The sequence below is a fragment of the Rhinolophus sinicus genome, linkage group LG03 (genome assembly GCF_036562045.2).
Source record: "Rhinolophus sinicus isolate RSC01 linkage group LG03, ASM3656204v1, whole genome shotgun sequence".
Taxonomy (NCBI): Eukaryota; Metazoa; Chordata; class Mammalia; order Chiroptera; family Rhinolophidae; genus Rhinolophus; species Rhinolophus sinicus.
Genome location: NC_133753.1, coordinates 21932438 through 21945275, shown reverse-complemented (window position 1 = coordinate 21945275; position 12838 = coordinate 21932438). Strand labels below are relative to the sequence as shown.

The following is a 12838-nucleotide window of genomic DNA, read 5'->3' as shown; positions in this document are numbered from 1 at the left end:
ACAGAAGGTTTATTCTCAGAGAAGATTAAGCAGAGGGTCTCCGGACAGGGGGACAACAGGCACGGTTGAGGGCTGCGATATGCTGTAAAGGGATGAAATAAATATAAACTGAATGATAAAACCACCCTCTCTCCCTGCACACACACAGCTTTCTTTCTCCAAGTCAGGTCCCAAAGACTTAAAGACACCAATATTCAGGCTTTCTCAAGGAAAGAGCTGACCGAATCACTCTGTAGTGAAGACCACAGGAGTAAACAGAATTTCCAAGCAGCTTTTTGGTAACAAGGATCCTAAATATGAGCAGTCAAAGTTCTCCATTTGCTTGACAAAAGCCTCCTAAAATGAATGATAGAGACCTAAACTAATGATCAGAAAACAACTTGGAAACAGACTCCTCAAAAAAAAACCTCTGTCATTTACATTCTCAAAGAGATATGAGATGATATTGCATAGTGAAATGACAAGAGGATGCTACATCAAAAGGAATATTTTGAGACTAAAAAAAAAATCTTTGAAAATCAAAATATAGCAAAAATGATAGTATGCTCAAAATATGATAGCAAAAACACAATAGTTGAGGAAATCTCTCAGAAAGCAGAGCAAAAAGACAAAGATACTAAAAATAGAGAGAGAAATAAAATCAGAGGATTAGCCCTGGAGGTCCAATATTTGACTAATAAGACACTCAGAAAGAGAGAATAGAGAAAAGAGTGCAGAAGGGAGGAAATTAGCAAAGACATAATTGGAGAACTTGACATCCAGACTGAAAAGGACCACTGAATGTTCTGTTTCTTTTATGGATGGCAGTTTCTTGGGTATTTGATTTGCCATAATTCATTAAACTGTATATGTATGAATTTATGGAATGTGTACTTTTCTGTGTATGTGTTATATTTTACAATATCTTTTTAAGAAACAAAAAGGGCTACCAAGTGCCCAACACAGTGAATTAAAATAGACCCGTATCATGACACATCACAAAATTTCAGGATACTCAAGGCAAAGGATCTTATACGAAGCTTCCAGAGGAAAAAGAAGCAGGTGTCAGATAAAGGATGAATTCAAGAATTAGAACGGCACTGTACCTCCTAACAGTAACTCTAAAAGATGAAAGACAGTGGAGCAATGCTTTCAAAATTCTGAGGGAAAATGATTTCTAGCCTAGAATTCTATGCCTGGCTATGTTCTCAAGAAAATATGAGGTTAGAATAAAACCATTTTCAGACATAGTCCTTAAAACTTACTTCCTATACATCCTTTTCTACGGAAGTTACTGGAGGAGGACCTGATCCAGCACAATGGGGGGAAAAAAACAGAGGAAGAGGGATCTAGAAAAAGATCCAACAGAAGAGAGAGGTGAAGAGGATCCCAGGATAATGCAGAAGGGAAATTCCCAAACTGAAAGTGTATCACAGGCCATTGGTAATTAGACTACAAAAGAGAAAGGGGAGAATCAAGAATTACTTCCAGGGTTCTGGCTGGAACAGCTGGTGGAGGAGCTTGTAAGAAGATAAACACTGAGCAGGTATGAGAGCAGGTATGCTTTTGGACATGAGTTTGAGTGGAGATGGTGAGCACGAATGCATAATGGACAAATAGGCTACAGATAAAGAGTCACTGCTGTCAGTGTAAAGAGAGCAACCTAAATCCCCAGAGTGGAAAAGATTGTTGAGGAGCAAAGTGTACAGTGAAAAGCAATGAAGGCCTAGGACAGAGCCCTGAAAACTCCCAGATTTAAGGAAGGGGCAGAAGAGGAGCTGGCAAATGGGCTGGAGAGACAGGAAGAAAATGAGGAAAATGTGAGGGCACGATGAAAGCCAAGCTAAAAGACTGCTTCAAAAAGGATGGCATGTTCAATAGTCAAGGCAAACAAAAAAAAGGATTTGAAAGTGTCCAGTGAATTTAGTGACAAGGAAAGGCACTGGTAACAAGGGCAGCAATTGTTCCCTATTAGATTATCAAAGATTAAAAAGATTGGTTTTATAGTTATGAAGCTATAAGGCAATGGCACTTTCATACACTGCTGTCGGAAATTAAAATAAGCACCACGTTTTCAATAAGCAATTTGGGAATACCTATCAAACAAAATATATGTAACGTCTAACCCTGCAATATTCTAGCTATTCATCCAACAGAAATCCTGATACAAGTATGCAAAGTAAGTACAAGAATGTTCGATGCTGCCCTTCATGTAAAATTTGGGGCAGGGGAGAACTATATCACCATCAAGAGGAAATAGGATGAATAAATTTAATTAAATGTATCCAGTGGATGCCTGTGCAGTTGCTCATACATGAAATAGATATGATTGTACTAACATGACATAGTAAGTGAAAATGCAGTATGTATAGTCCCCATGTTTCTAAAATGTGTATATAGATACAGATATGCATACACATTGTAATATACTGACAGTATAAATATATGTTTGTAAATGCATAGATAAGCAGACAAAAATATAAAAACCATTAAAGTCCCTGAAATGGTACTTGGGTAGCAAAGGAGGGCTTTCCCTTTTCCGTTAGCTGGACTTCTTACAAGAATGTATTTTTACAAATGTTTAAAGATCACATGGAAGGGAAACAGAAAGCATAAGCGAGGTCAGCAGTGTGGGAGAAAGGAGACTGGCGGCCCATCTACCTTACCGTGCCCGAGGCAGGTTCTTGGCATAGACTTTGCTGACAAAATCTTGTAACTGAAACTGCGGGCAGGATGCCCCGTCTTCACCACAGTCCTCGTCGTGCACGGAGAGGAAGAGTTCGTTCATAAACTGCAGCGCTGGCAAGTGGGGCGTGGCCTCTGCCGTGCAGACGTTCAGGGCTGCATAGAACAGTCCCTCCAACCACTTGATGTTGAGGATTATTCCGCCTACACATCAGTGGCAAGGGACATACCAGTTAGCACCACCCGAAAGGTTTGCAGGGAACCTAGGACAAACCCCAGACAGTGAACAGCCACCTTTTTCCAAGACAGGTTGGTCCTATGAACCTCAAGGTAAGCAAACACTCCTCTTTCCTAGACCAAGAACCTATTTGTGCCCCTGATAACACATCACGGTGACCCTGCCATGGGAGGACAGGTATGACTAACAGCCAAAGCATCCCCAGGAATCTCTAGAATGGTCCTTGCCAATGAGGAGACGGGACTAGGGAAAACTGCAAGGTAGAGCAGGGAAAAACGATTTGGTCCCAGACACTTGCCATTTCCTATTTAAATACCTAGGCACTCCCCTCTGGCCTTTTCAGTTCACCCTTTAAGGTCTGAGTATTCAGACTTCTTGGCTTTCCCTAATAAATAAAGACTACTTTTTGCCACCAAAGCTATTTCCATACAAAACCTAAATAGCTGAGAAAGTACAGCACAGGGAATATGGTCAGTGGTATTGTAATAACTACGTATGGTGTCAGGTGGTACTAGACTTAGCAGAGTGATCATTTCGTAAGTTACCTAAGCGTCTAATCACTATGTTGTACACTGAAACTAATACAAAGAAAACGTCCCAAATAGCTGAGACTGTGTCTAGCTTGTACTCCCTCCCACACATGCAACACACACACACATACACACACAATTCAATAAGACAGCACCAGGCCAGAGGCAGGTCATTTCCCAAGGAGTGCCAAAAGTAAGGCGAGCCGTTACCAGCAGGATTGAAGGGGCAGGTAGCCTGAAGAATCACAGGATCCTGGAGAGCAGCTGTAATCTCCTTGTTGGTTCCCCAGATGTTGGAAAAACCTTCAAAACACTGATACTGAGGCCGCAAGATATTGGTGTGTTTCAGTAGGAGATTCAACCTGAAAGTAAAGCCACAAAGACAGGGAGTGCAGGGCCAGGACTGGAATAAACCCCATGATCCATTGAGTTCATGCCCAACCCCAGTAACAGAAGCCCCACCCCCACCCCCCTGCTCAGGCACCGTGGGCGTGGGTCAGTGCTGAGGGCACTAAGTATCAGTCAGATGGTTCGGCCATCTTCCTAACAAACACTAATGTTATCACTTGCCAGGCACTGGGCTAGACACGAGGAGTACAAACACAATATATGACACGCTCTCAATCACTTCATGCCGTTGACTTGTGGTTTCTGTTCTTACTGACGCACAGGGCAACACCTGTCAGCTTCAAGTACTGGAAGGTTCTCCTGCAGTTCTACACATTTGCACATCAAAGTCGAGTTCCCGCCCACAAGTGTAGTTTGCAGAGACATGAGAAGGGCCGCTGGGTCCTTCTGCCGAGGAAGCTGCTTTCACCTCACCACTGGGAACGACCAGCTCCAAGAGGTAGCGGCTGGGAGCAGGTGGGAGGCAGAAGCCAGAGCTGCGGAGACAAGACTCCTGCCAGTTCCGTGCTCACCCTAACAAGATACCTGGGTATTGGGACGGCAGCTACAAAGCTGTACACAATGCAGGCTTTTCCGAGGCTGGTTTGAATTTCGGAGCAGATATGAGGCAGCTGAGACGACAGGCAGCAGAGGAATATCACGTCAGCCCAGCCCACCAGGCGAGAGTTACGGTAAAAGCACTGGACTCCCAGTTTCTGCAACTCGTCTGAGAGGGATAAAGGAAGACAGAAGGATCACAGTAGAAAGGAGTTTGACCTGAACATCAACTGTGGGGCGAGGATGACAATGATTTTATCTCGTCTTGTTGCCACAAAAATCAGAAGAGATTTCCTCATGCCGTCCAGAAGCCACTCAGTAGGGCCCTAATCCCAGTGCTACCACAGCTGGTGTCCCCGCAGCAGTGCTTGAGATGATAAAATAGTTCATCCTTGTCTTACTTTTAGACCAAATGCTGGAATTTTTCAGATTTGTTTTTAGGAAGGAAATAATCTGAAAGAAGCCTTTCAGTTTACTGAAGGTTTATTGTGTGCTAGAAAATGTACAAAGTACTTGGTATGTATTATCTAAGGGAATCCTCATCAGAACCTCCTGAGGCAGAGGCTAGTATAATTCCTACATTATGGATGAGGAAACAGAGGCTTCCAGAAGTTATGTGACTGGGCCAAAGTTCCCCAGCTAACTGGCTTGAGTTGGTAGGACAAACTAAGAGAGGAAAAGAGCATAGAGCAGAGGCTGTTTGGGAAAATATACTTACGGTTTCCATAAAATATACACAATTTAATGTTAAGGTATTTATAAAGGTAGAGAGAAATGTGATAAATCATGTAGTTGCATAAAAACACCCCTTGGTAGTTAGTTAATCAAAGCGGTGTTATGTACTTGTGATATATATTGTCAAAAGTAAAAATGCAAAGTCATAGATGGTACTGTGTTTTAAATGTTATTGAAAAAGAGAATATTAGATATTGGAAAGGTCATTTCTTATCTAAACCACCAAGAGTACATGATAAATTTGATGCTGAGATTATCTGGGTACTCAGGTTCTTTCAGGTAGGAAATTTGAAAAACATGAGCATCAATTTTTTTTCATATGTGGTTCTCAAAAGTACATCGACGCTGATGCTGCGTATTTTGAATTCTTGCTTCCTTACACAACATGCAGTGATACTAAAAAACTGTAACTTTATTATTAATAGACATACTGCTTCCCAAAGAATATATATCCTTTTTGAAATATCATATATACCAGTCCTATTGATGAGATTTTTAAAATTTGCCTTGAGTGGTAAGATTTTTTTTAAGGTTTGCTTAATATAGAAAGAACATTTGCAAATCAATGAGAAAAATACAGGCACTTCAACAGAAAAATTAGATAAAAAGAACTAAAAAAAAAAACCAAAATAGTAATAAACCTATAAAAAATGTCCAACTATAACAGTGATTGGTGAAAGATGTATTAAAAACAAGAAAATATTTAAAGGAAGGCATAGTAAAATAGTGATTTAAAAAAAAAGATGCTCAGAATTGACAAGCATGCAGTGAAACAGGTGTTCGTACACAATATTGGTGAAAGTTTACAACTGAACAACCTTTTCTGGAAGTCAATTCAAAAAAATATATTAGAAGTTTCTTTAAAAATTAAATACATCTACCATATGACCCATCTATTCTACTCCCAGTTATTTACCCAAGAAACATTAAAGCATTTGTCCACACTAATATTTGTACACAAATGTCCATTGCATGAGCCAAAAACCGGAGACAACTTGACTGTCCATCAACAGATGACTAGTTAAACTGTGGAACATTAATGCAGTGAAATACGACTCAGAAATAAAAAGGAAATCAAAACATGAAACAACATGGATACATTTCAAAATAATTATGAGAAGTGAAAGAAGTCAGACCAAACAAAAATACAAACTGTATGATTCCGATTCTAGATAAAATTCTAGAAAATGCAACCTAATCAACAGTGACAGAAATCAGATCGGTGGCTTCCTAGGTGGGGATCTGCAGGGAGGTAGAGAGAGAGGCATTACAAGGAAACTTTCGAGGGTGATGGATAAGTGACCTTGATAGTGTTGATAGTTTCACCGGTGTATTCGTGTGTCAAAACATCAAAGTACACTTCAAAAATGTGCAGGTTATTATATACAGATTATATCTTAATGAGCTGTACCTGTTCTTGACCTAGTAATTTTATTTTAAAAATTATGTACAAGGAAATCTAACTAAATAGGACACAGTTACATAAATGATCATACAGCCATACTTTGTAATACTATACAACCTTAAAATCATGATTTTGGGGCGGCCAGTTACCTCAGTTGGTTAGAGCGCGGTGCTCTTAACAACAAGGTTGCTGGTTCAATCCCCACATGGGCCACTGTGAGCTGTGCCCTCCACAACTAGATTGAAACAACTACTTGACTTTGAGCTGATGGGTCCTGGAAAAAAACACTTAAATTGAAAAAAAATTATGATTTTGAAGAATATTAAATAAGAATATGCTCATAATACATTCAGTGAAAAAAGCAGAATACAAACAACTGTATAGTATCAATTACTGATATAATCTGACCTAATGAGAGAAAAGTAAAAAAATGATAACCCTGGTAATGGGATTATCGGTAATTATTATTTACTTTCCTATAGAGTAATTTTATAAATTTTCTATAATATGCATATATTAATTTGCATTTAAAAAAATTATTGACGCATAATTTACATACTCGTACAGTGCAACACGTAGATCTGAAGTACATAATTTGATCATTTTTGACAAATACATACACCCATGTAACTCATACCTCTTTCAAGATATAGAATATTTCCATCTCCCCAGAAAGTTCCCTCAGGCCCCTTCTCAGTCAGCCTCCTAAGAAGCACCGGTTCTGATTTCTATCACCATGGATTAGTAAATGGAATCATTACAAAACTTTTTTTAAAAAATTCAGTAAATGTTATTTTTTAAAACACAAGGCCAAATGTTTGGAACTGGTTACACCCACCAGACTCTTAACTGGTCCAGTTAGAAGATTTGTACTCTGTTTGGAAAGCTTCTCTTTATCAAAGACCCGGAAAGATATCTCACCACCCCAGGCACAGACAGGAGAGATGGTTATAAAACATTCAAGTGGAGAAGAAAAGTTGTTTTCAGGAACAAGTTTAAAAACCGCCTTTCTAGGTTTTCTAGGGGCTAGCAAGCTGAGAACTCAGCTGCACGCAAGGACTCCCCTCCCCAAATGGCCTCATCAACACCGAAAGCGCACACCCACTCCCCCTTCCTACCGCAGAACATGACCGCTCCTCACCCAGGGTCTCTGGCCTCCTAGTGGAGATGCGCAGCCTCTCAGCGGGGATGGGGACAAGTTGAAGCAGCACACGAGCCAGCTGCTTCCCAAGGTGGCCGCCTCCAATGATGCCCACTTTTAACTCATCATCATCAGGAGTATCATCAAGAGATCTAGTCTCGGGATCTGTGGACATGTGCTTCTCATGTAATAACTGTCTGGAGAATGAACACACAGACACGTGTAAATACACACCCTGGAGCTCTTCTTGGCTGCCAACCTCTGACGTTTTCCTGCTCGAACTTCCTCATATGGCCGCCTGGTGGCGCCGTAAGTACTTCAGAGAGAAGGCCTTCCAATTATATGTCATTTATCCAGCACCACTCAGGAATGAAATGTTCTTCCCTGCGTGAATTTTCCAGAAAGCAAAGCATACCCCTTCAAAGGACCAAAGCTTATTTAAAACATTTTTAAATGAACATTTTCTTTGTTACGTGTGTTGTGTATTTCCCTGCCTTCTTAAATACACGGTCTGAATATGAATCCATTTCTTTGATTCGGGACCATCACTGAGCAGCTGCTGTCGTATATCGTCCTGGAACACTGTGGGCCTGCTCCTTGCTTCCTGTGCACTCTTCCTGATGCCAAATTTTCATTGCTCTCAGGATGAACGTACCCCTCTCCTACCATACACCCCACATGCCTACTCTTTCTAGTTCACTGTCAGTTCTGCGCAGATCCAGGAAACCAGGTAACTTAGCTTTTTTCAAACATATGATTTATGAAAGTAATTGGTCGATAAGGGCAAACAGACCTGAGAAATTGAGGATCAAGGATTTGAGTCCTCTCTTTCCCGAGGTTCACTTACTATGGTTCTGGATGTGTTCCCTTGGTCCAAGATGAACAAAATCTGACCTCTGAATGCAAAAGACATCGTTGTATGCTGCTATATGACAACTTTGTATTTGTTCTGCATTTTTGTGAAAATTGGAATTTTTAAAAACTAAAGCTCTGGAATTTCCATATAAGCATCACAAGCCACATTCTACATATCTGAGGCTTCTCTCATGGTTGAGAGTGTTTTTTCTGTGCCTGAAACTTCCAAACTTAAATGCCTCCTGGAAGTTTCATATATTGGTTTCTCACCACTCACTTATCTTGGATGCAGCCAATAAGTTTGTGCATCCTTATCAGTCAGCCAATCAGCAAACTCTTTGAGCTGCCTGCCTCCTTGGGTATATGCTGTGTCTATAACATGTTCAATTCAGACCTGGTCGCACCATTGAGGAGTTAATGTAATTTCAGAGAAAAGTAAACTGAAAAGTAGACTGAGAGGGGGACAAATGCCCCAAGAATAACCCAGAGTTACAGAATCCAGGAGCTTAGACCTAGGTAGGTACCTGGCTCTCATATGCCTCAAATTTATTTGTCTGAAGCCACATTGTACAAAGATATTAGAAGCCAGGACTGGACTGAGCGCATCTCTGCAAATCAGTATTCCTGGTTTCAAGCAAGTTATCTGGACATAGGGACCCCCAAGGTCCCAGGTGGTTTTCCTGTGAGGGAGCATTCCACCATTAGCTCAGCCCCAAAAGAAGGAACTGACCGCACTTTCAGACAATAACCATACAATGGCTAGTTATTAGTAACTATGGAAGACAAGCTGGTCTTCTCAATGAGTGGGTGGGTGGGTGGATGGATGGATGGATGGATGGATGGATGGATGAATTGATCATTTAATCAGTCTACCCACTGAAAGGAAATCACCACTAATTCACGCTTTATTACAGAACCACCGCCAACGGACCCTGGTATGCATTTCCCTGGTGTTTTCAGACCAGGAGTAATTGACTGTGGGTGGGAAAACACACCCCTTGCCAAAGTTATCCTCCATATAAGAAGTTTGTCATTCGATTCCCCAGTGAGATTCTTCTCCATCCACCTGGCCCTGGAAACCTAGCTTACCTCAAATTACGGAGCAGCTTACAGAAGAAGGTTGCATGTGCACAGCCCTTGATCATAAGCCCCCGAAAACGACCCAGCAAATACAGCCAGCTGCGGTCTTCCTCTTCCATCCCATAGTCGAACTGCAGGGACTCAAGGTCCTCTAGCATGGCCATTTCCAAGTCACCACCTCCTGCAGCGACAGATAGCAATCAATTTGGTTCCCTGTCCTAGAAGAAGAGGGACTCTATGCCCAAGTGTGTGCCTAAGCCACAGGCTCTCGTGGTGGTGGGCGCCCGCGGTTCCAGACTTGCAGCTCTCACCCACTTGTTTTCACTGTGAGTCCTGTAGGATTCCTAAGGACTACTTGTCCATGAATCGAGAATACTGGATTCATGAAAAACCTGAACTAAAAATCCAGAGCAATGTTCCTCCACATAGGCTAGAGGGCACTTCTTTCAGCAGAAGTGTTTCCATTAGCAATGGGTTTCCCACATGCTTTGGGCCAAGACCTTCTCCCTTCCATTCCCTCCTAAATTTTACAAATAGGACTGAACACTTAGACCACATTTCAAAGAAATTCTTCCTTCATTAAAGTCTGTGTCCCCCACAGGTAGAAAAGAGACCAAGACAAAAGTCATTGTCTAGAGCAGAGATACCCATATTTTAGAAAATGAACCCAGAGAAGTATCACTCCATCTACACAGATCTCTCACCAATCCAACTGAGAAGATGGTGCTGCTCCTCATTACATCTGGTCCTGTGGAGCAAGAACTACATTTCCAGGGAGAATTACTCTAGAAAGTTGTCATTATGACGCCTTAGCTACCAAACCACTTCCGTCTTGGAGTCTTAAAGGGGCCAGCCTCAGCTAGAGGTTTTCCCGCCTGCAACATGAGGACGCGAATTCCGTTCATGACTTTTTAGGAGCATTACTACCCCAGGGCGGGATGGGATCCTCCTTTCCTCAACAGAAAGTTCTGGACTTCTAGATTTTTTGCAGATTGGAATATCACACAGATCTTAGCCCTAGTCAAGGAGTCATTTTTCAAACCCCTTCTTTTTGTGTTCAAGAAATCAATGAATAAGATGAGTAAGTTCCGGGGATCTAATGTAGATCATGGCAACTATGGTTAATAGCACTGTATTGTATACTTAAAATTTGCTGAGTAGATCTTAAGTGTTTTCACCACACACACACACGTAACTGTGAGATGATGGATAGGTTAATTGACTGTGGTAATAATTTCACAATGTATATCAAATTATCATGTGTACACCTTAAATATATACAATTTTTGTCAATTATACCTCAATAAAGCTGGAAAAAAATCAGTGATATTCAAAACTCCAATCTATTTTATAGCGATGGTGAAACTGAGATCAGAATTCAAAACTACTTGTCTCTAATCTGCATTTAAATAACACTTTTTTAATGAGGTGGAATTCACACTAAGCCATTTGCAAGTGAAAAATTCACCACATTCGCAGCGCTGCGCACCCTCTACTCCTCTTCAGTTCCCAAGCATCTTCATTCCCCCAACAATGGAAACCGTGGACCCATTAAGGAGTTACTCTCACCCCCACTCCCCCAAGACACCCCTGGAAACCACCAATCTGCTTTCTGTCTCTATGGATTTACCTTTTCTGGATATTTCACATGAATGGAACCATACAGTATGTGGCCTTTTGTGAATGGCTTCTCTAATCCTTTTTGTAGAAGGGCTGTTACATCCCTCTCTCTCTCTACGAGCAAAGTCTCCAGTGCTTGAAGAGCATGGAAGTTCTCAAGTCTAAGAAACACTTCCTTAGACCAAACACAACGGGTCGTTCATCCTGCAGAGGGACGTTTCCTGCGCCGAAGGAAAGAGGAGCCCAAAGCTTCCCAGCTCAGCATGACAGGTGCATCCCAGGTTAACCTGTGCACGCATGGATTCTAGGCCCACCCTCCACTTCCACATTCTCAAAAACTGCGGATCCAGTGATGGTGGCTTTGTAACATGTCAGGTGTGCTAGGCTGACCTGTAGTTTCCAGAATTCCCTTCTCTGTTTCCAGTTAGGGCGTGCCCTTCTGTGCGACACCTGGAAGCGAAGCAGCCAGTGTTTATGCTTGTGAGGGCGGGGAAGCCACTTTGGTTGTCCGCTGGCAACCCTGTCGGTGTGGGGTGCAGTGCCTGCAACTGCTCTCCTTTCCCCTGGGTCCTCCTGCAGCTTTTCACTCCTGGGCCAGGTCTGTGTTCAGCTCTGTGACAAAGGCCACCAGCTAGCTTCTCTTGCAGGACTCACTTCATCAAGGTTGGAGGCAGTGAGAATGGACACAATTCCAGGACACCCCCATGGGCTCCAGCTCGTCCTTGCTCTCCCCTCCTTCTATACCCATCTTCCCTGCCCCAGGGCCTGCCCCATGGGTTGCCAGCTCTGTCACCAGCCATGCAGACAACCTTCCAAAGACTGTTTAACCAACTGCCATACGTGAGCAGTCAAATCCCTGTAATGAATCCCATAAAGACAGACAGACACAGACAAACTATATACTCCCAGTGGCCTGCTTCTCTAAATGAACCTTGATACATTAAGAGACCACTGTTTGAAGATGAGCCAATAACTTTAGCACAATTCAGCAAATTAAACTCCTGTTTCTTCAATGATCAGGAAAGAAACCAAACATGAAGTTACCTGGAAGTGCAGAGGATTGCAAAGTGGAGGAGCCAAAGGTGGAGTCTGAGCCTCCTAAAGCAGATTTCTCAGCGTTGGCATTACCGACACGTGGGCAGGATCACTCTGCTGCGGCATGTGTCCCGTGCATTGCAGGATGTTAGCAGCACCCCTTGCAGGATGTTAGCAGCACCCCTTGTAGGATGTTAGCAGCACCCCTTGCCTCTGTCTACTAATAGCACCCTCCAGTGTGGCAACAAAGTGTCTCCAGACAGCGACACGTCTCCTGGGGAGCAAAACTGCCCCCAGTTGAGAACTAGAATGGCTTAAAGCATTCCATGCCTCTGTACAAGCATCCTCCCTCCTTCCTACCACTCCATCCACTGTGCAGTCGCAGGAGCATAGAATTTCACAAGCTCTGAGAGAACCAGGCCCTCCTATTTCAGGTTGAGATAATGAGTCCAGAGAGCAAGGGCTTCACCCAGCATCACACAGCTTGTCAGTGGTAGAGCTTGGACAAGAAGCCAGGTCTTTCGTCTCCCAGCTGGGTGCTCTGTCAACCACACAGCCCTGCTCTTTCTGGGCACCATTACTCCATAACC

The 12838-nt window shown here is 42.5% G+C and overlaps 2 protein-coding genes across 2 annotated transcripts in view; one reads left to right on the top strand and one right to left on the bottom strand.

The window, feature by feature from the left end:
- The window catches only part of SAMD15 (sterile alpha motif domain containing 15), a 24742-nt gene extending 20526 nt beyond the window's left edge, over positions 1-4216 (top strand). Inside the window, exon 3 of the mRNA XM_074327146.1 lies at positions 4104-4216. Coding sequence (XP_074183247.1) covers positions 4104-4193 — 90 coding nt within the window. The 3' untranslated portion in view covers positions 4194-4216. The remainder of the gene's footprint in view (positions 1-4103) is intronic.
- Positions 1-12838, bottom strand: part of NOXRED1 (NADP dependent oxidoreductase domain containing 1) — a 21226-nt gene extending 8388 nt beyond the window's left edge. Inside the window, exons 1-6 of the mRNA XM_019733434.2 lie at positions 10298-12838; positions 9603-9774; positions 7659-7855; positions 4366-4546; positions 3643-3794; positions 2646-2868 (exon numbers count right to left, since the gene is read on the bottom strand). Coding sequence (XP_019588993.2) covers positions 2646-2868; positions 3643-3794; positions 4366-4546; positions 7659-7855; positions 9603-9757 — 908 coding nt within the window. The 5' untranslated portion in view covers positions 9758-9774; positions 10298-12838. The remainder of the gene's footprint in view (positions 1-2645; positions 2869-3642; positions 3795-4365; positions 4547-7658; positions 7856-9602; positions 9775-10297) is intronic.